At 34.9% G+C, this 26,421-nt stretch overlaps 1 protein-coding gene and 1 pseudogene across 6 annotated transcripts in view; one reads left to right on the top strand and one right to left on the bottom strand.

Annotated features, from left to right (window-relative positions):
* STRN3 (striatin 3) overlaps nt 1-26,421 on the top strand; it is a 99,677-nt gene that overhangs the window by 30,009 nt on the left and 43,247 nt on the right. For 3 of the 6 annotated variants that reach the window (XM_001364211.5, XM_056810428.1, XM_001364290.5), the window contains exons 2-4: nt 14,773-14,876; nt 16,861-16,934; nt 21,081-21,162. In XM_001364211.5, coding sequence (XP_001364248.1) covers nt 14,773-14,876; nt 16,861-16,934; nt 21,081-21,162 — 260 coding nt within the window. The remainder of the gene's footprint in view (nt 1-14,772; nt 14,877-16,860; nt 16,935-21,080; nt 21,163-26,421) is intronic. The other 3 variants (XM_056810427.1, XM_056810429.1, XM_056810430.1) reach the window with 1 other exon arrangement.
* LOC130456289 (eukaryotic translation initiation factor 5A-1-like) lies at nt 6,698-7,155 on the bottom strand (annotated as a pseudogene).

Consider the following 26,421-nt stretch of genomic DNA (forward strand, 5'->3'; position numbering starts at 1 on the left):
ATTTTGGGACTGAGGTTCTTTTCCTATATCTTGATCTTGAGAAATTGCTGATACAGTTTTCTGGTTTTCTGGTATAATTCCAAATTGCTCAAAAGACACAAACTCTGCATATATACCCTTTGACTTAATACCATTACTAGTACCCCAAAGAAATTAAGAAAAAATGGAAAAAAGAATAAAAGTATTATAACTCTTTTTGTAGTAGCAAAAAAAATTGGAAATTAAGATGTTCATCAGTTGAGGAATAGCTGGATAACTTGTGGTATATGATAGTTGTGGAAAACTATAGTGTTATAAGAAATGACAAGAATGATTTCAGAAAAATCGGGGAAAACAACGAACTGATGCAAAGAGAAGTGAGCAGAACCAGAAGAACATTGTGTAGCAATATTTCTTGTTGAACAATTGTGAATGACCTAGTTATTCTTAGCAGTGCCTGTTATCCAAAACAATCCCAAAGACTCATAGTGAAAAATACCGTCTGCCTTCAGAGAAAAACTGTTGTGTGTATGCAGACTGAAACATGATACATTTAATAAATTTTCTTTTTTTCTCATTTGATATCTTTTTATAAAATAACTACTACTGAAAAATATTTTACACAGTCATACATGTAAAATCTACACCAGATTGATTATATTCTGAGGGAGGAGGGATAGGAGAGAGAAAGGGTGAGAAGTAGGGAAAGAATTTGGAACTCAAATTTAAAAAATGAATGTTCAAAAAATTATTTTATATTGTAAGAAAAAACAAAATTCTAGGTTTCTTTTCTAGCTGGCTTGCCAAAACTAAGAAAAAAAATCCTTACAGATATTATACCAGGGTGAAAGAGGGGAGAGGCACAGATGGGCACCTCAAGATTTAGCATACTTGAGGTTACAGAGAACCTTCTCCCTTAAGAATTCTTTCTCCCTTTAGGTCCCACTCACCCCTACAAAGATTATCAGACTGTGTTTAATTAACTAAAGATGATTTAATAACAAGTTCAAACTGGGAAGGTATCAGGGTAGAGGGAATAGGAATTTGCCATATACTTTAGCATAGATTGGGTTTTTTGTCTCAGCTTTTGAGCTGAGCCCTGCCTTCACAGGCTTGTGGAGGGTTTCTTATTCCTGTTCTATACTATATCTAAGCTAGCTTTCTTAAGTTCAAAGGCTTTAGCAGTAGGAAGCAAGAGGAAAGAGATTCTGACCGTCAGAACTGGTTGGGCCTGTATCTTCAGGCTAACACCCCTGAAGACTGGGGTTACAGTTCAAACAGCTCCTCTTAAATCCTTTTGTTCTATGGCACTATCTACAGGAATCCAGGTAGAGTAAACAGTTGGGGAAATCCAGGAATAGAGATAGTTTTCTATCCCAAGAGAGGCAGGGAGAGAGCTCCTTCCAGTCCCCAGGCCCAGGAAAGAGCAACTGTCACTCCTCTCCCCTACCCCTCCAACTGCCTTCACTGTCAAGTCTGTAATCATGTTTTACATGTAATTTCATATGTAATATGGGGGAAACAATATATTTTTTAAAACCCCATAATGGTTGTTCACAGTTCTACCAACAATGTATTAGCGTATTCACTTTGCCATATCTGCCTCCAGCATTTGTATTTGTCATTTTAGCCAATCAGATGATGAATGTGAGAGGATACCTAAGAATTGTTTTGTTTTTAACTCCCCTAATCAGTAGTTAGAGCATTTTAAAATGTTACCTATATATGACCTTGTTACCTACTTTCATCTAAGATTCTTATCATTTGGCCTGCTGACATCAGAGGTTTGTTGTGAGGATCAAATGAGATGTAAGAATATATTTTATGTTATGAGGAAATACTGTAAATTTTGAGGTAATTTTTGCAGATAAAAATGGGATTATATTAAATTTAATGCATTTCACTTCAAAGTTTGAGACTGATATCTTGGTGACTTCAAATGTTTTGATGTATTTTTATAGTGTGCAAGATGTTTTTGTTTGAAGTTTTCTTGGGAAGCAAAAGTAACAAAAAAGCAAGTGGACAGTAAATTATGTTTGTTCTGTTTAAATAGCCATAGAATCTGAAATGTATAATTTTTTTAAAATTTGAAATGAGTAACCAACAGTCAACAGTAACTAGAGACAAATGTTTCATTGTTTTTTGAAACAACAGATTGTTGAATTGTATTAATTTTACTTTATAAGTGGAACTTTACACAGTTAATATTATTTTGACTCTTCAAAGAATATCCTAAGAATTTGAAAAGTAACTGTCGAATCTTAATATAATAATGATTTTTAAAAATCAAAATTTTTTTTCAGTATCATTTCAGCATTTTTTTTCTGTCTTAGAATCAATATTATGTATTGGTTCTAAGGCAGAAGAGTCATAATGACCAGGCAATGGGAGTTAAGTGATTTATCCAGGGTCACACAACCTAGGAAGTATCTGAGACCAGATTTGAATCTAGGACCTCTCATTTCTAGGCCTGGCTCTCCGCTGAGCCACCTAGCTGCCCCCAGTATCAAACTTTTTAAAAAAGCAATTCACATGTGTAATTGCTATTTAAGAGGTAGTGGATGAACTCTTAGAAAAGTAATGTTGTAATGTTGCATACTAATGGTTTTCTGATAGAATGGGTTAGATGAGGGCAGATATTCTTTGAAAAGGCTTTTTATTAAGTGATTTTTTTTTAATAAAGCTCAATTTTAATGCTAGATAACTCTTCTTGGAAAAGGGTTAATTTAATCAATTTATTTTCTGTAGTCTTTTGAAAGAAGTTACTGAATCCAAACAGAGGAATCTATTGAACTCCAGAAAGCAAAGGAACAGATGGACCCTTGACTTTGTAATCCCAGCAGTTGGTGCATGCCAAATCAGAAACATCCAATTTTGCAGAAACAAGTACCCTATAGATAGCACAGACTTCCATAATTGTGAAAGGGAAGCCATAGAAATTTATAAAATTTTGTTATTTTCCTTAGGAGATTAAACCCTGGAATGTCCTGGTATATAGAATGTACATTCTTGGAGGGTTTTTAAAAAAGCATTAAAATAAACAATTAGACATCTTTTGTTTAGCAAAGAGCCAGGTTCAGGCAACTAATTTTCCACATTCATCTAGACTACTGATGTATTTGTATTCCCTTCATTTTTTTTTCTGAATTAGCATTTAAAAATATGAGTGGTTCAAGTAATTTATTTTGTCATCCAGAATGAGTTCATTTACATATACAGATGTGAAAATAACATCCCTGCCTGGCATTAATTCAAAAGCTTTTTTGTAGTGGTTAGGTCTGTGAATTCAGTTGTAATTTGTCTGGTTTCCTACTGCAATTTTTTAAATATAGAAATGTCCTCAGTTGGAGCTTAGGCTGGTTGAAATGGTCAAAACTTTTTCATTAATTCTTCCTACTATATAGTCTCTATGATAAAGTTAAGCAAAAAAATCCACTGAAGATATTTGAAACTTATGTATTATGGTCTTTTGCATGAATAGATGAATAAATTCTACAAAGAACTTGATAAGATTTTAATGTTTGCTTGTTTCAATGCAAAGGATGATAGGCAAAAATGTTAGGGAAAATATGGCTCAAGATTCAGAAAAAGACCAAAGGATTATAGATTACATAGAAACTTTTCCATGCATGAATACATGCTACAAATACTTCAAGAAGAGAATCAGGAGTTACAGGACATGATAAACAGTGAATAATATCACAGTGAGTACAATTATACTTTAATGGACAGGAAATGACTGGCTACCAGTATGGGAGTAATTTCAGAATTAGCTGTCCATTCATTCAGTCAGCTTTTGGAACAAAGACAAAAATGGGTACCAGATTAGAAAATTTGGAGTGCAATTAAAACGGTTCTAATAACCTTTTTAAAAAGCTTAATTGATGGCAGATTCAAGGTGGTAGTTTAATAGCAAGGAAAGCTATGAGAATCCTTCCAAACAAATCTTTATAAAAATTTTTAAACAATAAGATTAAAAAACCAACAGCAAGACAGAGGGCAGGGGCTTTCCTACTGAATAAAACTTGAAAGGTAGGCAGAGAGGGTTGATTTTCATGGAAAAGGGGGAATTAGAAGTAAAACCCCACACAGAAGAGTGCTGGCTGACCACTCCCCCCCACTTACTGTACCAGTGGGATCCCAGGACACTGCCTACATCAAAAACAGAGCACCCCACACCCAATCCTTGAAGTCTTATGCCCTGGCACCAGCCCATAGCGAGGCCCAGAAGGCTTTGCCCTTTCAAGGCTGCACTGTGGTGAAGCCCTTAGCCTATAATATTAGGATTGTAAAATGTATTATTATGATGGAGACTGACTATATACTTTGGCTTGTGTCCACTAAGTATCCCAGTTCACCTCCTTGAAGGAAAGTCCAAGAATGAACCTTCCTTCATTGAGCTCAGTGCACAAACTGCCTTGGAGACCCCCCCCCCACACACAATTATATTAAATTACATATTTATTTATATCATAAAGTTAAATATAAGGATTTATATAACCAGGATGAATTAAATCGAAGAGAACTAGATTATCCACTCGCCTTCCTTTTGTTGTAAGAGTAAATTCTTCTGCCTTGGGAATTCACCCAAGGTACGATTTAAAACTCCTTATCAATAATTAAATCCCCAAAATGCTATCCGACTAAAAGTAAAAATATTTATATTAAGGTTGTCTTATATGATATATGATCTAGACATAAAAAGACATATAAGCAAATTAGAACAGGGAACCTAATACCTATCAGCTTTATGTATAGTAGAGGAACTTGTGAATAAAGAAGAGATGGAGAACATTGTGAGATGTAAAATGGATAATTTTGAATGCATTAAGTTGAAAAGTTTTTGTACAAATAAAACAAATATTGCCAAGATTAGAAGAAAAGCAAAAAATTGGGTAAGATTTTCACAGACAGTCTCAGATAGAGGACTCACCTCTAAAATATATAGAGAACTTTTGTCAAATTTATGAGCATAAAACCCATCCCCCAGTAGATAAATGGACAAAAGATATGAACCAATTGTTTTCACATGAAGAAATCAAAGCCATATATAGGTCATAAAAATATCTTCTAAATCACTACTGATTAGGGAAATAAAACCAAAACAATTCTCAGATATCTCACACCAGTCAAATTGGTAAAAATGACCAAAAGTTCAAAATGAGGGAAAAAAATGGAAGGGGATGTGGAAAAGTGGGGACTCTAATAACCTGTTGGTAGAATTGTAAACTGATCCAACCATTTTGGAGAGCAATTTGGAATTATGCCCAGAGAGTTATAAAAATGTATATATCCCTAGATCCCGTAATACCCTTGGTGTCTTTTTCCCAAGGAGATCAGGGAAAAAAGGAAAAGAACCCATATTTCCCAAAATATTTATAGCAGCTCTCTTTGTGGTGGTAAAGAACTGGAAATTGAGGGGATGTCCATTAATTGGGGAGTGGCTAAACAAATTATGGTATGTGAATATAATGGAATACTATATAAGAAATAGTGAGCAGATTAAAAAAAAAACTTGGAAAGAATTACATAGGATAATGAAGAATTAACATGAATTGGAACCAAGGGGACATTATATATAGCTACAGATTTAATATTTGAAGAACAACTTATATGTTCACCTCCAGAGAATGAACTGAGAAGTGGAAACACAAAAGACATGTTATATGTATATTTTCTAGATGATGCCTTCTGGGCAGGATTGGGAGGAGAGGAAATAAACTAAAAAATAATAAAAAAATTGTTTCTACATATGATTAAAAAAAAAGAAGTTGGAGGGAGAAGTGAGGTGGGAGTACATTCCAGGCATTTGAGATACTCAGTGAAAATGAAAAGGCACAGATCATTAGAGATAGATGAGTATTCTGTGCAAGAAATAATAAGCAGGTCAGTTTGACAGGCCCAAAGAGTATGTGAAAGAGAACGATATATAAGTTTGAAAAGATATATTGGGGCCAGGTTGTGAAAGACTTCAAAATCTAAACATATCATTTTATTCTAGAGACAGTAAGGAATGATTGTTAATAGAGGAGATAAATGGTTGATCAGACCTGTACTTTAGGAAAGACCACTTTATTATTATTCAAATTAATTAATTAATTAATTGTTTGTTTATATTAAGCTTGTAGTTTTATTCAGGTTTGATTTTAACAAATGTGTGAGGGAGAAAACCACAAGGGGCCCATGGGTGCTAAGGGCCCTCTTGGATGCCTGAGGAAGGGAGTAGAGCCCCTCTCTACTCTTGTCCCTTCTCCCACTAAAGAGATTTGGGGAAAGACAGGCAGATGGGGCAGGGGAGGGGAGGTTGGTCCCATGTTGGAGGAAGAAGTGGTGCTAGGTGAGGTATAAGGAACCAGAGGGCCAGACAGGATAGGTAGGTAAAGGGGACAGAGGGTTTTTTCAGAATCCACAGATTTCTGCTTCCAGATTGAATAATAAAAAGGGAAAAAAAACTAAATTTCAAAGAACTCCCACCAGGACTGTAGTGTGAGGTGGGGTAGAGAAGAGGGGACAGTTTTACCAACTCCCATCTTGTCCAAAGGTTTGAGGGGGGAGGACTAAAGGGATGGGGTGGGAGTTCCCTTGACCAAGAGGGGAAAAAAATCCCAAAATAAAATGTCAAAGAAATAGTGTAAGCAGCCAGCTGGGGAGAAGAGGGAAGACCTCTTCAGGAACAGATTGCTGCTGCTCCTGCAGCCACCACCACCCTGAGAGCCAGTTACTTTGCCATGGCTTTGATTGCTACAGCTGCTCTGTCATGGCTGAGAGCACTGTTATCAAAATCTCTTCTCCACAATCTCTTTTGCTCAATCTCCTTGTTAAGGCCACCCTCAGGTCAGGTCCTCCCTCACATCCCCACTGTCCTGGAGCAGTGACAGGTAGCCAGTCTGAATCCTAATCAACTGGAAATAATTTGATATTGGGCACATTCATTTTGTGGGTTGAAGGGAAGATATCTTCATATTTCTTCCCAGTAAAGATATCGATCCAAACCAGATGATCCCTGTCATGGCCTTGCTTTCCAGTTTTGGAGGTGGACATCTCAATTATCTTACAAGACTGGCCTTTGAGTACCACAAAGCCATTTTTTTGCATGGGAAATGTTGCTGATGCCCCTGCATCCTCCTTCTTGAAGTCCAGGTCATCTGCCATTTTGAGAGATTTCTATTCCAACAACTGAACCCCTGTCTTGTATATGAACTCTGAGAGGAGAAAGAATACAGGAAGGGAGTGATCAGTGGTGTCAAAAGATACAGAGAAATCAAGAAGGAAAGGATAGAGAAAAGGTCATCAGAACTGATATTTTCAGTTGATTCAAGTCAGACTACAGAAGGGAAGTAAGAGAGAAAGTGGAATTAAGATGACTTTTTCAGAAATTTGAGGAAGAGAAGGAGTTATACAGAGTGATAATTGAAGGAGATGGTAGAGTCGTAATAGGTTTTTCCTGAGTGAGGGAACTCTAGTGTGTTTTTAGGCAGCTGGGAAGTAGTAAATTGTCAGTAGTTAAGAGATTGAGATGGTATTTTGGGAGTGTGTGAATTATGAGGACATATACTGGAGAAGGTGGAAGATCAAAGAGCAAGAATTTACCTCAGCAAGGAAAAAGGCTACTTCATTTTCTGAGACCTGAGGAAAGGAGAAGAGAATGGGGGGTAATGTCAGGCATTCTGAAATGAAAATGGGGAGGGGGCAGAGCTTTAGGTAAACATGTATTCTCAGTAATTTACAGGACAGTAGGAAGGCAGGAAGAGAGATATGGAACACTGGGAGAAGAGAAGGTTTGGAACAGCTTTGAATGAAGGTAGGAGATTAATTAGGGATGAGTACAGTACTATACAGTAAGGACTCAGTTGAGATTTTCACCTTGTTTTGATTTCATGTTCATTTCATATTCTTGAGGCACAGGTTGTAGAAGAGGAGAATAGTAGTACTGATCCAAGGTTGAATTTGACAAAGGTGATAGAAAAGGAAGGCAAAGGATTTCTAATATGACACATTACATTCTAGGCCTATGGAAAGAATCAGCTTTTCAAAGACTTGAGATATGAAAGATTTAACTTGTTTTTAGGCTTTGTTCTGTCCAATTTTATTTTCTGTGGTAGCCTGTTGGTTTTAATGAGTCGATTATAGGTGTAAGAATATTCATTGTGGTTCATTTGTTTTAATCCAATCTATTTTTGGAGACCCCATTTGGAGTTTTCTTGGCCGAGATACTACAGGGTCTTGACATTTCCTTCTCCAGCTCATTTTACAGAAGAGAAACTAGGCAAATGGATTTAAATGACTTGTCCAGTCATATAGCTAGGAGCTGAGGCCACATTTGAACTCAGGAAGAAGTCTTCCTGACTGCAAGCAGGCACTCTATTAACTGCACCATTTTTGAGAGTGTATCATGGTGGGATTTTAATGCTTTAAAGATCTTCATATTGGTCCCTATTTTACATATTACTTTAAAGTTTACAAAATACCTTCCTTAAAACAGCCACTACATTTTACTCATGAAATGTTAATAGTAACATAGTTACCAAGTATTGTTGAAGGAATTTAAGCCCATGTCTTCTATACTTGAGTCCTGTATTTGTTTCACCTGGTCTTTCCAGTCAACCAGACAGAAAGCTTTTATTAAACACTTGCTGTGTTCCAGGCCCTATCTAAGCACTGGACATAGAAATACAAGCAAAAAGTAGGTGTGAGGTAAAACTGTAGAATTGTTTTTTCTTGTTTTGGAAAATTGTTTATTTTTACTCGGGCCTTAAAATTTTTTTAATTAAAATTTTTGTTTTCAAATCCAAATTTTCTTTCTTCCTCTCCCCCTTCTCCCACCCACTGAGAAGGAAAGACATGTAATACCCATTATACTTGTGAATAAAAAATGTTTCCATATTTGCAGAGAGAGAAGGGATGCAAAAAGAAAATAAAATGAGTAAAGGGGGAAACATGCTTCAATCTGTACTGAATTGGAGATGGATAGCATTTTTCTTCATGAGCTTTTTAGAATTGTCTTGGAACCTTGTATTTGATCAGAGTAGCTAAGTCTTTTATAATTGATTATTGTTGCACTATTTCAGTTACTGTGTACAGTGTTCTTCTAGTTCTGCTGATCTGTCTTTGCATCAGTTTGTACACATCTTCCCTTGTTTTTCTGAAATCATCCTCTCCATTTCTTATGGCACAATAATATTGCATCACGATCATAAACCACAACTTACTTAGCCATTCTCCATTTATGGGCCTCCTCTTAGTTTCTATTCTTTTCCATAAAAACTGTCCTCAGGCAGATGGAGAGGGGGAATGGAACAGCTGTATCCCAGTCCCTCTGGCTTTCTAGTAACTAATGACTTCAGGTGTGCCCACAGAGAGGTCTCTACATGCCCTAGAGGTTGGCTATCAAGGATCCTAGGGTAACAGCTAAGAAATGTCTGAGGACAGATTTGAATTTAGGAAGATGTCTTCCTGACTTGAAGCCTGGCAGTTTATCAACTGTGCTGTCTAGTTGCTCAAACTACATAAGTTTGGCTTTTTGTTGAAAGTGACTATCAAAGTGACTATCATTTTACCTTATAAAAGACATGATGAAAGAGATCCAGATATGTGTACTTCTTCAGTTAAATTGTGGAGTGCATGAAGGAAGTTACAATAGAAAACTCAAAAGAGTAGTGTTAGCAGGAATAAAGATGAAGGGAACAGATGTGGAAAGTGACTTAGTAAACAATGTAACTCAGAATTATTCCATAGCTTCCTGTTTAAAATTTATTCTCCTGTACCTAACCTCCAAGACCTTCTACAATCTCAATGCTCTCTGCTCCACCCCTCCACCCCCCTCCTCACCCTCCATTCATTGAGCCACCTAGCTGCTCCTGCCTTATCTTGTTTTATCTTGTTTGCACATACTTCAGCCAGTTTGGTGAACTTTTCTTTCTCTGTTGATCCCTTGACTCTTCTTTGCTCTTTTTGTTCCTTGTTCTTAGAATGCCCTTCTTCTTTCACTTGTTTAATATCTTCCCATCCTTTTAAGGATTTGCTAATTCAAACCTTCAAAAAACTTCTTAATGCTCGTGTTGGTCTTAGTCCTATGTGAGGTCCCAGGAAAAAGCTTTGCATTAAAAATTTTCTAGTATACCTAGAAACAGTAATTTCGTTTGCTAGTTATGTGCCTTATTTGCTTACTAAATTCCATGAGCTATATAACTTTGCATCATTTCTACTTACCCCACAGTGTTCTATTTTCCTGATTCCAAATATATTGACTTTAAAAAATACATGTTATTGGTACCTTTTGTTTTTATATTACCTATGTAAATATTAACAATTGTTAGCAACAAAATTTGAGGTTCCTTAGGGGACTTTATAGAGATCTTAGAAGCTACCCTTATGTTATTGATGTAGGAGTAAAATAAACAACTGGCAGAATAGGAGATGAAATAGTGTGGCTATTTGATTATATAATCTTTATTCCTGTGTGGATTCAGGGTGTGAGAGAGAAATTACTTGGAAAGTTTCTGTAGGTAGTAATGGCTTGTTAATTACTACTAATTAGTACATTAGTGATGCTAAAGAAGTATGGGAACAATGAATTTAAAAGCTGTGCTTTGCTAAAGTGACCAGATGGTGAAATAAACCATTTTTATGGCAGCTTAAGGAGAAACTTAGAAAATGTTGTACTAGTAACTGACATTTATAAATCTTAAAATGATATATAAATGTGAGCTTTTTACAAGTAAGGTAACCTGTGATTCAGTTTCTACAAATGGAATTAACATTATCTACCTTCCTTATATTACAGTGTTATGGGGTTCAAATAATATATGTAAAAACACTTGTAAACATTCAAGTTCAGTACTATATTTCAGCTGATCACACTAAGAACAATACCAGTATCTAAGCAACTTTTCTTCCTTGAGCATTTCAATGGGAATGAATAACTTCAGATTTTTGACAAAAAGATTCATTTTTAGAATTGGAAAGTAAAGCTTTTTCTTTCTTTTTTAAAATAAATTCTTACCTTCCATCTTTGAATCAATACTGTGTATTGGTTCCAAGGCAGAAGAGTAGTGGTAAGGGCTAGGCAATGGGGGTTAAGTGATTTACCCAGGGTCACACAGCTAGGAAGTGTCTGAGATTAGATTAGTATGAACTCCAGTCTCTGGACCTGATACTCAATCCACTGAGCCACCTAGCTGCCCCCAGAATTGGAAGATGTTAATGCATTTGTTATCCGTGCTAACAGTGTAAATATCTAGTTTTCAGCTCTATTGTAGAATGGCATAGAGTCCCTTCATGGATATGTAGAAGTATTTGACTTATTGCCTTTTTTGTTGCACTGTATACTTCAGCTTTTGTTAACCATTGACTATGCATATTTTAGTTTCAGCTGCTTATTCCCTCTTAATTTTTGTAATGTCCTACTTTGGGGGGGGGGTCTCTACATACAATATTGATAAAAATTTCATGTTTTTTTTTTCTGCAAATATCTTCCAAGATTCATACCTACCATATTAGCTAACATGACAGCAAAGGAAGATAATAAATGTTGGAGGGTATATGGCAAAATAGGGACATTAATGCATTGCTGGTGGAGTTGTGAATTGATCCAACCATTCTGGAGGGCAATTTGGAACTATGCCCACAGGGTGCTAAAAGACTGTCCTTTGATTCAGCCATACTACTGCTGGGGTTATACCCAAGGAGATAATAAGGAAAAAGACATACAAAAATATTTATAGCCGTGCTCTTTGTGGTGGCAAAAAAATTGGAAAATGAAGGGATGCCCTTCGATTGGGGAATGGCTGAACAAATTATAGTATCTGTTGGTGATGGAATACTATTGTGCTATAAGGAATAATGAACTGGAGGAATTCCATGTGAACTGAAATGACTTTCAGGAATTGATCCAGAGTGAAAGGAGCAGAACCAGGAGAACCTTATTTATAAACAGAGACAGATACACTGTGGCACAATCAAATGTAGTGGACTTTTCTACTAACAGCAATGCTATGATCTAGGACAATTCTGAGGTGCTTATGAGAAGGGATGGTACCCACATGTAGAGAAAGAATTGTGGGAGTAGAAACAGAGAAAAAAACAACTGCTTGATCACATGGGTCTATGGGGATATGATTGTGGATGTAGACTCTAAACGATCACCCTCGTGCAAATATCAATAATAGGGAAATAGGTCTTGATCAGTGACATATGTAAAACCCAGGGGAATTGAGTGTGGAGGGGGGGTGAGAGGAGGGGAGGGAAAGAACATGAATCATGTAAATATAACTTCAAGATCTTACTAAGCCAAATCTAATAACATTGTTATTATGTTGATAACAGTCTGAAAATATCTCATTTAAATTTTCTTTCTTCCTCTTATATATTTATTACAGGAAATACTTCCTTCCCATAGGGCTTTGAAATATTATGATTTATTTTCAGTTATCCTTATTCCATAGGAATTAAATTTTTTAAAATTTAGATATATAAAATACTATAATGTAACTCTTTAGTTGCTTCATCAATAAGAGTTGAAATTTTCAGGTGATTCTATATTCTAATACCCAGTATATATATACTTGTAATTGACTGGATATTTTCAGTTCTTGCTCTTGTATTGAGTTAGACTATTGAACCCTAGAGACTACATTTCCCACAATCCCCTTTTCTTTTCCTGCATCCCTGCGTTTTGCATGGTTGCATTTAAGTGATGGTAACTGCTCCCTCTTCCTCTCTTGAAGTCAGGCAGTTCTTTTGTTTTAGTTATTATTAATAAAACTTTATAAAATAGAATATTTAGTTATTTATTATTTTAAAACTCACTATTTAGAAATGTTATAATCCATAAATTTGTTTAGTACACATATATCCATGATGTCCTATTATTTAGATTATACATTTTTTACTTGTGATTACTGAACTTAACCCAAAGTTAATTCTAATTTTTTGCTTCTCTCTGCCTCCTTCTTTTCTTCCTTTCCTATTGGCCTTAAGTTGTATGAATCAAATAACTTATGTCATCAAATTTGATTTCTCAGGAATATCATCTTAGAGAACAATATGTGATTATTAAATTTATTTATTGCTATTTAAATCCCATGGTATCTTCATGGAACAGCATAAGTTGTTTTTTATTCATTACTAAGACTTGGCCCTACCAAATGAGTTGGTCAATTGGTCTTGTTTTGGTAATAAAGGAGAAATATATGTTTCTTGGATTTGAAAAGAGTAATAGTTTAGAAAAAGTGAATGAATAATGTTGTTTCTTTTTAGTATGTTCTTCTCTAAATACTTGTAAAAACTTTCCTGGGGGGCAGCTGGGTAGCTCAGTGGATTGAGAGCCGGGCCTAAAGTTAGGAGGTCCTGGATTCCAATCTGGTCTCAGACACTTCCTAGCTGTGTGACCCCTGGGCAAGTCACTTAACCCCCATTGCCTAGCCCTTCCCACTCTTCTGCCTTGTAACCAATACATAGTATTGATTATAAGGTGGAAGTATGGATTTAAAAAAATGACCAAAGATTTTTTTTCCCTTATTTCCAAATGATGACTTATCTTCCTTATTTCCAAATGATGACTTCTTAAATTCTAGAGTCAGTATATTAAAGATTATTTTCCTGTGTCTTATCTTTAATATATTGAATGGTAGAAAATTTATCAAAAGAGACCACCACCTTCTTCATTTTACAAATGAGGTAATTGAAGCCCCAAAGAGATGCAGTGATTTTACCTAATGTTACTTGGAGACAGGATTAGGACCTATGTCTTCTCAAAGTTCAAATTCTTCTCTTGACTACAAATCCAATGCTTCTTCTACTGTATTCACACTGCTATGCATTGTCATTTACATTTTTCAACACACCTTCAATGATGACATTTTACTAAAATACATTTTGACAGAGATATTACTATGTTTCAGAGTTTAAATCAGGCCAATGATCTTTCCTCTTTTTTTTTTTAATTTTTTATTCTTGGAAGCTCTCATGTGGGAAATTGGACTATAGGCTGAGTCTCAATTTTTAAAAAACTAGCATTATATGAAATAGTTTCAGTTACAATAGGAAATTCTAACCAAAGGAACAGAAAAAACTGCTTAGGTATTTTTGACAAATGGAACCTTCTAAATGTTAGTGAATGAAAAAAAAGGGGGTCAAAGGAAGTGTATGTTGGGGGTTGTTCAGAGAACAAAGAAGTAATGAAGTTATAATTGTAATAAGTTCTTTTTTACTCTTTATTGAGGAAAGGTTTATAAAAGGCAGTGAATTTTTCTCCTTGGTTAGGTATGGGTGGTGTGAAACAGTAATTTTAATGTCATTTGCATTCAGAAGCAATGGTTGAGAATTATAAAAAAGCATGCTTCTTTGTCATGTGAGGAAAACTTCCTAAGACATAAAAAAATGAAATAGGCTCCCTCCTGAAGCATTTCCAAAGTCTATAATAAGTACAGCCTGGAAGATAGTTTATTGGGGTTGTTTAGAGGCAATTCTTGACATATGTAGTTTGGTCTAGTTGGTTCTTGGAAGCCTCTTGATTTTGTGATTCTGTACAATTAAACTCTGAGGATGATGATTGGAAATATTAATGAGGCTATCTATCAATAGGTTAATTTCAAAGATTTGTGGTATTTTTTTTGGCATTTAAAAGAATTTACTATATTTAGTGAAGAATATTAGATATGTCAAAGTATTTTACGAGGGTAATTTTTAAATTGTACTAAAATTATGTTTTACAAAATACTAAGGGTTCATTCATGATGCTTTATTTAGATAATATTTAAAGCTTAATAATAAATACTACTTTTATTTTTTTAGGCTCGAATAGCATTTTTACAAGGAGAAAGGAAAGGTCAAGAAAACTTGAAGAAAGACTTAGTGAGAAGAATAAAAATGTTAGAATATGCATTAAAACAAGAAAGGTATGTATGGTTTTTTGTTCTCATATAACTGAAGTATGAATAATTTGGGTTTTTAAAAATTCCATTAAGAAATGTTTATAAAGGCACTTTGAAAAATATAAGTGCTATACATCTGTAAAAGAAGTATTCTTTTTTCATATTTGAATATATGAATATTCACAGATAAATAGGAGAAATAAATCATGTTTAGAATGTATAAATAGAACCAATGAATTTTGGAATCTGTAGACTTTTCAACACCCCCAGTAGTATACATAAGCATAACCCAACTAGCATCATGAATTGACCCTGAAAAATCAGAGTATTAGGTGAAGTGATATATGGGACTAACTGTCCCATAGGAAAATTATTTTAAAATGGGCAATCATCTGAATAGTATTTACAATTCTGTAGAATTGTTCTGCTATATATAAGTGGTTTAAAAATATTAGGCTTTTGTTTATTCTATTGTCTTTAGGAATTTTAAATAATTTCACATGTGTTTCTTTTTTCATTGTCACTTGAATTAAAGTTCCAGGGTTATCACTAAATCATAAAATTTCAGAGTTAGAAGGGAACTTAAGTAATCATCTATTCCAGACTTTATATAAAGATACCCTCTGCAGTATATTCCACAACTGATCATTCAGCCTTAGCATTAAGACCTTTAATGAGGAGGAAATGCTTGTCTCCTCATCCTACTTTTGGGTAGCTCTTAATGGTTAAAACCTTTTTTATGATACCAAACTTAGATTTTCATTCTTTGCTATTTCCACCTATTGTACACTTGTTGCTCATAATTCTACTTTCTTGGGCCACCAGAAGTCAATTCTATTTCCACATGAAAGCCTTTCAACAACTGTTATCATCTTTTTCTTGATCCCAATATTCCCACTTTCTAAAACCAATTCTTATATGGCATTGTAGACTCTCTACCATTCTGGTTGCGCTCCTTGGGCATGTTCCAACTTCATTGGCTTTCCTAAATTATTACTATTTGATGCTGTGACTTTCTTAATGCATATCAAACCCACATTCACTTTTTTGGGTGCCATACCATACCATTCACCTTCTTCTTAAAAAAAAAAAAAATCCAGACAAATTGCCTTCTGCAATCTTGTACTTGTTTAGTCAATTTTTAAAAATTCAAGTAGAAAGCCTTCCAAGCCCAGGGGAATTGGGTAGACGAATTTAAATTCTATCTCAGATACTTAATAGCTGTCTAATCTATAGCGAGTTATTTAATCTCTCAGCCTCAGGAACCTTGTTTATAAGATGAAGAGATCTGGTCTGGTTATGCAGTGGAGTAGAGTGGAGAAAAAGAAAGATGAAAACTGTCAACAGCAATTCATAATTTTAATTTAGATTTTTGTCACAAACTTTTTGTAAATCATTAAATGGCCAACAAATTATACACTCAGAATTTTATAGCGTTTAAGAGATCAGTTCTAACAAAACTAGAATTAAAATCTAGGCTGATGAACATGGAAGAGAGATGACAATGACAAAATAGAAGGAACCATTAGACTTTGAGTCAAAAGTTGTTCAGTTGTATCTGATTCTTTGTGATTCCATTTTGAGGTTTTCTTGGCAAAAATATTGGAGTGGTTTGCCATTTCCTTCTCCGGGGCATTTTTATAGACAAAGAAACTGAGGCCAACAGGGTTAAGTGACTTGCTTAGGTTCTTATAGGTAGTAAATGTCTGAGACTGGATTTGAACTGAGGTCTTCCTGCCTGCACGCTCAGCACTCTATCTAGTATATTCTATCCACCTAACTGTCTCTAGGTTCAAATACTAATTTGCTGTATAACATTGATCAAACAAATCACTTCACTTTCCTCATCTATAAAATTGGGATTATGGTAGTTTATTTAATTCACAATCTTTCCTGGGAGCATGCATTATAAGTTAATTGTGAGTAATTGTTAATGAAGTACTTGCCTCTGAGGGCATAAACTGGTTTGCTGAGTTTTTGTTTTCACCAGCTTATTCTTGTTTTTCAGGGCAAAATACCACAAATTAAAATATGGCACAGAATTGAACCAAGGTGACTTGAAAATGCCAACTTTTGAATCAGGTAACTTTTCCTCCCCACCCTTTTCAGGTTGTTTTTTTTTTTTAAGTAAATTTTTGGTTAACTTTAGTTTTAGTGCCTATATTGTGCTTTGGTGTGATTGGTTATGGATAACATTTGAGTTTTATTTTTGTTTTTTTAGAAGTGTGGTAAAACTTTAAAATCTTCAAGTGTTTATAAGCTAATTTAATGACTGAGGCAGTCCTATTATATTATTTCTCTTAATAAGCCTAGCCCCATTTTACATTGTAATTTAGAATTGGAGGAGGTCTCTGAGTATTGTTTTGCCACTCATAAATCTGTCCTATCTCCCCATAATTTTACAATATTACGTTTAGAATGCTGGACTTGAGGAAGGAAGTTACAATAAGTTTAATTTCGGAAGTATGTCTGGATCTGATGCTTTAGAATAGATCTGAAGAGACACACTACATACTTTTAGGCCCAAATGTCTCATCACCTGGTCATATCATATCTCTATCTTTATTATAGAAGAAAAACAGAGAGATAGAGATAGAGGTGATTTTAGAAGCAGTAGATTTGAAGCCACTGGGTTTAATTGTCAACTGTTGGACTTGGCTTTACTAATGTATAAATCACATAACCTCTTTAACTCTCAGTTTAAAACATGCCCAAGCAGTTTTATTTTACCCTTTGAAAGATCTAGTTCATCTCATGAGTCATATTTCTAAATTGCAATATTTATGCCTTTTGTTAATTTATATTCAGTGTGTAGTCACATATTTTTAAAAATGTATTTTATTTTAATCTTTGGATTTGTTTGATTTTCTAATGGAATCATAATTCTGTGTTATATGACTGCAATGATAACTTTGACTTTTGACTGAATCAGATGCTTGTGGGATTTTTTCCTCCTCATCTATAAAATGAGGAAGTAAGATTGTATTGAATTATCTTTACAATTTCTTTAAGCTTAAAAAAATTTAATTTCTAGGGGCAGCTAGGTTAGGTACTACAGGGGATAAAGCACTAGGCCTAGAATTGGGCGAACCTTGGTTCAAATCTGTTCTCACATCCATCCTAGCTGTGTGACTCTGGACAAGTCATTTAACCTTGATTGCCTAGCTCTTTGTACTCTTCTGTCTTAGAATTAACACTAAGATAGAAGGTAAGAGTTAAAACTTTTTTTTTTTAATTTCTAGAACAGTAACTTTATGCAGTGCTAAAGTACGAAGGACTTTACATACATTGTCATTTTTTACTTGAGAAAACTCAGATATAGGTACAAATGCTATCCTTATTTTTACAGAAAAGAAAACTGAGAGAGTTTTTAGTGATTTTTCAACATTACTGAGCTAGGTGGACCAACTGACACTTGAACCCAGTGGCTTCATAACTACTGTTTTCTGTAATATATCACCCTACTTTTCTTCTAAATTAAATAGATTAGATTCTTTTTCTCTTGGTATCTCTTCCTTTGGTTGTTTTTCCTTTTATTTCTATTCTTGCTGGTAAATAGCTTATCACTCATAACTGGAGGTGATTAAATATTAACTAGGTTCTAGCACCACCTACTGGTAAAGAGGTGAAATTAAAGATCAGTTTGATCAGTAATATGTTCAGAAGAGGAGTTGGGGCAGGGACCCTTAAGCTTCAAATATGATTTCTAGAAATGGGCAAAATTTAAATAATATTTAAAGAAAGAAGGAATGTTGACAATGGAAAGGAGACTTCTGGAGTCAGGAAAAATAGTGTTGCAAAGCATATATTTCAGTATTCTATAGAGTAAAATTACATTATTTTGTCTAAAATTGTTCAGTAGTAAGGTCCTTTTCAGTACTTAGATCAATTACAAATTTTCATAGTAGAAGAAGAATCTTAGTTTTATGGAAGAGGAAATTGCCACTCGGGAAAGGTACATATTTTTCCCCTAGTTACACTATATGACTAGACTCATTTTCTAGTTCCCAATCCATTGGTCTTTATCTTAGTCTAAATTTTCTTTCCTTAGCAGTTCATCTCCAGTGTTTTACTAGAAGTCATTGCAAACATTTTTATTTGCTGTATTTTGTGACACACACCCTCCCCTTTTTTATGGTAGAATTTTGCTTGTCTTTGGACCCAAAATCAAATTTGAGTTTTTTTAATGAAATCAGAAAAAAAGTAATTCAGTACTTGAAGTTAATGTTAATGTTTTTATTTTTTTACCTAACAATTAAAAATATTATTTTCATAATAGGTTTTTGTATAGACACAATATTTTCAAGTAACTCAAGAAAATTTCAGATTTATGTAAAGGGTGAATCCCAAATAATAAAATACCCAAGTCAGCTGCCAATTTTTATGGTGATTTAATTGATATAGTAGGGAAGATTTTAAGAAGGAGGAGGAAAGAAGGGGCTAATACCGGGCAGGAAGATAGGAGCTCTAAAAAGTAAGGGTTTGAGTGTGAAGGAAGAAACAATCAGCTTGACCTCCAAAGAGGCTTAGCTAAGATGCTGGAACCTGAAATCAGCTCCAGGGCAAACTCACCATGCTTAGCACTCTGCCAGCCAGAGTTGTCTCTCCAGGGAAAGAAAGACAGAAATTGACATGCCTTATATGGACATTTTTACATCATTTTTCTGGGTCTCATATGTACCAGTGAGGACTTAGCTTGACTTAGGACAGCCCAGAGGTCTGTCCTTTTTTTTTGCACATATCTGTGGAAGGCCATCTCCTCAGATAATTGAATCTTGAGTTTGATACAGACCTTTCAAAATCTTGTTAAACTGAGTAGGGTGGAGAATGTGGGGTTTTCCCCACTTGATTCTGTTATTCAAGTATCTCCATTGTTATTGATCAGGAAATAGCTAAATCAGATCTTCTAAAGAATGGTCTGAATAGTTTTAAAATTTACATTTAGGAATGAGTTAATTTGCTTAATTTAGTTAAGTATATGTATAGTAGAGGGTAGATACTGTATTCTTTTAATGCTTATAAAAGTTCTAATCTTTTTGAGATAGTTTAACTTCTTGGCTTCTAAAAGTCCTGAAAATTGTCCCATAACATTAGTGTCAATAAAATATTTTCATATGCAGGCTACCTCTTTATAGCACATAGTTGTTAGATTTAAAAGAGTACAAAATTCTACTCTGTTTACTGTTAACTGTTGAAGAGCAATTTCACAGAGCAAAATGGTTTTTAAAACAATTCAGTAAAGTATCCTTTGCATATATAGTAAAATCATGAGACTTCTTAAAAATACAACAGAGATAAATTTGATAACCCTTTTGATTATGAACTTAAAGTGAAACATACAGCAGATTTATATTTTCAAAAATTGTTTGCTAATGTCAGGGAGAATGTACAAAAAAGTTAATTGTCCATTGGTAGATATATCTGAGAGCAAAATTATAGGTTAGTCAAATAAGTATACTGGATCCAGAATTGAATTGGAGGGGGAAAAGCGACTGAATTGCCTTTGGGATATTGTGTATTACTTTGGTATGATCCAAACATCCATTTTTTTAAAAGAACCAAAAAATAACCTTCATTTTTAATACCAGTAGTCTATTGACGATGACATATATCTGGGAATCATAAAATATTTAATCTCTGAAAAATCACAGTTGTAGGTCACCCAAAGGGAAATGGAGAGATGTGATTGGCATGAATAAACTGCAGTGAATTATAAATGAAATTGTACAGAAGTGACAAATGATGTTATCAAGGAAATGTCTGTCTAGAAATGGCAGTGACCCAGTCACCTTAATAGTAAGAAATAACCAATGCATAGACTATATTTTATTGAGATTTATGCAATGTCAAGAGACAAAAAGGAAGACTCCTAGCATAATGACAGCCCCACCCCAATCCTTTTGGAGAATATTCTGGAGTATATAAACCAGCATCAATTATAAGCTATTCAGTTAGAAGGAACATTTCATTTTGATGAAATCATATATCCATCAAAGTCTCTAATCTTCAATAAAGTCTACTTGATTCAAAGGAACTAGATTAATTTGCATTTTTATAAGCAGATTCTAAATTTTTGTAGACTTTTGTTGACACCCTCCACCCCTAAATAATTTAATTTTGCTTCCCTCCCTCTGCCCCCGGTTTTGGTTATGTACTGCAAATAGCTACTTTGCAAACATTTTTAGGAGTTTGGGTGTTAGCTATTAGTAATAAACTTTTCCTTTTCAGAAGAAACCAAAGACACAGAGGCTCCCACAATACCTCAGAACAGTCAGCTGACCTGGAAACAAGGCAGACAGCTATTAAGACAGTGAGTAAAGAAATATACTTAAATGATACTGAATTCAACTTCATTTTACAAATTAGAATCCTGATAGAACAAACCTTACGAGATTTCCAATAAAATTTTATGATAATGAGCACATAGTAAATTATTTATCCATTCCCATTCTGGCTAGATATAGGGAAAATTGTTGGGGATGGGGAAATGGTTTCCTTCTTTCCCTTGAGTTTCTAAGTTTGTTGTTTTAAAATTAAAGAATCATTTTTAGCAATTCATATATCCTTGTGAAGGTCCTTCTTTAAGCCCAGCTCCTGAACCTGCAGTTAGTGGATTAGCAGGAAAAGAACACAATATAAGTAAAAGAGTAAAAGAGGTTATTGCTTGGACAAGAAGAAGATATAGTGGGATAAAAATGAAAATGACCTCTTAGCTTATTTCTTTGCTTGGAACTGGCCTTTGTTAATTGAGTGTGACACAATTTGAATTGTCCTACCACGTATTAACTCCTGAACTGACCCCAGATAATAATATACTTAAAGCACTTTATTTAGGGGCAGCTAGATTGCTCAGCGGATAGATTATGAGGCTTGGAGTCATGAGGACCTGAGTTCAAATGTGGCCTCAGACACTTCCTAGCTGTGTGACCCTGGGAATTCACTTAACCCTCACTACCTAGCCCTTGCCTTTTTCTGTTGTTACTAAGATAAAGTAAGTAAAAAAAATCAATTTAAATAAAATCTTTTCAGAACAGTTCTTTTGCACAGAACAAACTACATATATAAATGAATTATATCATAGATTGTATTGTCATTTTTTTTAATGGAATGAACTAGCCCAAAAATTGCTTCAGGTGTACTGAGATTTAATAAAATAAGAAACAGTTCAGATGTAACTAATTCTTTTTTTTTTTTTTAAACCCTTACCTTCCGTCTTAGAGTAAATACTGTGTATTGGCTCCAAGGCAGAAGAGTGGTAAGGGCTAGGCAATGGGGGTCAAGTGACTTGCCCAGGGTCACACAGCTAGGAAGTGGCTGAGGCCAGATTTGAACCTAGGACCTCCCGTCTCTAGGCCTGCTCTCAATCCACCGAGCTACCCAGCTGCCCCCTGTAACTAATTCTTGAAGTGGGATAGGATATAGTACAATACCATTCCACTTTTTTGGAGAACCAGAACCATCCTTTTATTTTGTTTTATTTTCATAAGCATCCTTTTAAAGAATGTCGATGTAGAATCTTTTAGCCTCAATTTTCTTATCTGTGAAATGGATATAATATACCTGTATTACCTAAATACTTAAATAGTATGTTTATTTTGAGGATCAAATGAGATAGTAAATGTAAAGAACTTTGCAAACCTTATAATGTGTGATAATGTGCCTATCAGCTATTACTATTAAACTTGGTTACTGTTCCTCTGGTTCTAACTGCCTTTGTGGTCTATCTGACTTAGCTTGCTACACACTACTGTTCTCCCCTGAGATATAATCTAATAATTAAATTAATGAGGAGAGAAGGGGAAGGCATCCATTGAGGGAACAAAAAACATCCCAGATACTGAGTGATCTGTTTAAATTGACCAGCTGAGAACCTAAACATTCACCTGTCATGAATCAGGAAGCCTTAGTCCAAGAAAGCCATCAATAACTAAATGTAAAGTTTTACTTTACGTTCTTTTTATCCTCCCTTGACATAGTGCTAGGACCAGTATTAGAGGTTCATTAATGAGTAAAACTACAAACTGTGAGCATTGGGGATAGGGATAATGTTAACCGGTAAGGATTTTTTATTTTATTTTTTTAAACCTTTACCTTCCATCTTAGAATCAATGCTATGTATTGGTTCCAACGCAGACAATAGGCAATGGGGATTAAGTGACTTGCCCAGGGTCACACAACTGGGAAGGGTCTGAGGTCAGATTTGAGCCTAAGACCTCCCACCTCTAGGCCTGACTTTCAATTCACTGAGCCACCTGGCTGCCCCCAGGATTGATTTATTTATTTATCCGTTTATTTATTTGTTTGTTTTTATGTGTGAATGCCCTTTAATAATGATGGGCGTTTACATAAATCACAAAAACTCAGAGAGATGCCTTATGATTTCTATTTTTTTATCATTTATTTCTTTATTGTTTTTCTTCAGTGTTTTTACTTCCACAGTTTTTCCCCTGAATGTGGATAGTATTTTCTCGTAAGGATTTTTTTATGTTTATTTTTATTGTTAATTATTTCCCAGTTACATATAAACATTTTTGTCATTCATTAAAAATTTTTTTTAAATTCCAAATACTCTCTTAGTGCCCCTCCTTCACCCCTTTAGAGAACAAGCAATATATAATATATGTAATGCCATGCAAAACATTTTCATATTAGCCATGTAGCCAAAGAAAGCACACTAAACAGAAACAAGAAAAATAAAGTTTTAATTTGCACTCAGTTGTCAGTTCTCTTTCTGGAGGTAGATAGCATTTCTTTTATCATAGGTTCTTTGGAATTTTATTAGATCATTCTTTTGATCAGAGCAGTTAAGTCTTTCACAGCTGATCATGTTTACAGTAGTGTTATTGCTGTATACTATAGTCTTTCACTTCTTTTCACTTCACTTTGCCTCAGTTCATATAGATTTTTATGAAACTATCCCTCCTTTTTCACTTTTTTCTAGCACAATAGTATGCTATCAACAAGCATATAACTTGCCTTGTTCAGCTATTCCCTAGTTGATGGATATCCTTTCAATCTCCCCTCCTTCCCCTGCCTCCCCTTTTGTTATAGAATCAATACTGTGTGTGAGTTAAGTGACTTGCTCAAGTCACACAGCTAGGAAATGGCTGAGTTCAGATTTGAACCCATAGTCTCCCATCTCTATGCCTGGTTCTCAAATCCATTGAATCACCTAGCTTCCTCCTTCCTTCAATTTTTAGTTCTTTATTACCACAAAAAGAACTGATATAAGTACTTTGGACAAGTTAGCACTTTATTGTTTTCTTTGATCTCTTGACATATAAATAGTAGTGCTGCTGAATCAAAAGATATGAACAGTTTTGTTGCCCTTTGGAAGTAGTTCCAAATTGTTTTGTAGAATGATATAATTACTTCACAACTCCTCCAACAGTGCTTTAGTGTTCCTGTTTTTCCACAGCCCCTCTTGCATTTGACAGTTTCCTTTTCTGTCATGTTAACTAATCTGATAGGTATGAGATAAGTCTTTCATTTAATTTTTAATTCTCTAATCAGTGGTGTTTTTAAGAGCATTTAAAAATTTTGATTTCCTCTCAGTATTTATTAAACACCTGTTTATATGTCCTACACAAATACAGATACGAATGGAGTGACTGAGAAAATCCCTACTACACCAGAGCTCTTAGAGGGGAGACAGCAAAGATATGGTAGAAGGCACATAGTAAATGCATCATTTATTTAAAATATAGAATAAATATAAAGAAAGTAAGTGCAAATTCTTGACTCCAAGGTATTTGGAAGGAAGAACACTGTCTTCATGTAGAAAGTGTTGCTTATACTACATCTTGGAGCAAGAGAGAGGTATTTTATAAGGCAAAGGTGTGAGTAAGGAGTACATTCTAGTCCTTTGCTACACCCAGGGTCTTAGTGGAGTTCAGGGTATGAGGAAGAGAGACTAGTTTGATTGGATTGAGATGTGTTTGAGGAAGATTCATGTCCATTGACACTGGAAAGATAGATTGGTGACAAGGTATAAAAAAGCTTTAGAAACTAATAAATGCGGTGGGGGGGAGGCAGTTAGGTGGCTCAGTGGATTGAGAACCACACCTAGAAATGGGAAGTCCCAGGTTCAAATCTGGCCTCAGACACTTCCTAGCTGTGTGACCCTGGGCAAGTCACTTAACCCCTATTGCCTAGCCCTTACCACTCTTCTGCCTTAGAACCAATACATAGTACTAATGCTAAGATGGTAGATGGATTTCCTCTTCAGTATATTTTTCCTTTTCTATATTTTTTAATTGATATAGTAGTTTCACCTATATTTGGCATTGGAGTTTTTATACAAAAATTTCTGAGCTTACTAGAAACAGAAAATGAGAAACAGAAGTCTTTAACGTTTGATATATTTTCCTTTTAAAATTCTGATTCTTTAAGTATTTTGCTAATTTCTTATTTTGTCCTTGAACTTGGTGGATAGTTTCTTTTGATAGTTTTTTGCCCTGGAATTTATTAGAAGAGAAGGTGTTTGTTTTTCATTCTCACTTAGCTTCAACTCATGTGGCTCAAAGCCTGGGATCTTATGATGTAACTTCTGGTCATAGTTTCATATACTTCTTCTTTTAAATTTATATGTATTTTTTTCCTATTTGAAGAAAGTCCTATTTTGTTTAGTATTTTAGCCTCTTGTGTTGAGTAGAAGGAACTATATAAGATTTAAGTTTGACATCTGTGCAAATTTTAAAAATGATTTTAAGGCTCTAAAAGGAACTAAATTTTAGTGAACAGAAATAGGAAAAATTAGATCAATAGTAATCTAGAATCTTCTTCCTCTCCCTTTCCTTCTCCCTTTCTTGCCTATCCTTCCCTTCCAAGGCAAAAGCATGGTATGGGCTAGACCAATGTTGATAAACCTTTTAGAGCAGTGGTTCTCAACCTTTCTAATGCCGTGACCCTGCAATACAGTTCCTCATGTTGCAGTGACCCCAAACCAAAAAATTATTTTGGTGGCTTCTTCAAAACTGTTATGATTCGGAATGTAAATACCTGATATGCATTATGTATTCTCATTGCTACAAATTGAGAGGTTGAGAACTGCTGTTTTAGAGACTGTGTGTTGTGCCTTGCCCCACCCCAGAGACTTGAGTCCCACAAAGGGAAGGGCTCTGCTCAGGGAGGGGACAGGTAAGGCTCTTCCTTTGGGGTGCTGAGCAGTATGGTAGAGAAAGGGAAAGGTATAGCTCCACCCAAGTTCCTCTGCCTTTCTAGTAACTAACTCTGGTGGGTATGGGCATGTGAACCATAGGCTCACCATCACAGGGCTAGGCAATTGGGGTTGACTTGCTAGGAAGTGGCATAGGTCACATTTGAACCTGGGACCTCCAAACTGCAGGCCTAGAACTTTATCCATTGTGCTACCTTGCTGCCCCCTGAGCTAGAATTTTCTGTGATGAGATTCTAATTGTAAATTTTATGTAAGATTTCACTTATTTCATAAAGTCTGCCTTTTCTCCTAACTAATCACTATCATTGATGCCACCCTATAATTTTTCTGTTTCCAAGAAAAGTACTCTAGATGTGTCGTGTATAAACCATCTATTCCTGTCAATATACA

The sequence above is a fragment of the Monodelphis domestica genome, chromosome 1 (assembly GCF_027887165.1).
Source record: "Monodelphis domestica isolate mMonDom1 chromosome 1, mMonDom1.pri, whole genome shotgun sequence".
In the NCBI taxonomy this organism is placed as follows: domain Eukaryota; kingdom Metazoa; phylum Chordata; class Mammalia; order Didelphimorphia; family Didelphidae; genus Monodelphis; species Monodelphis domestica.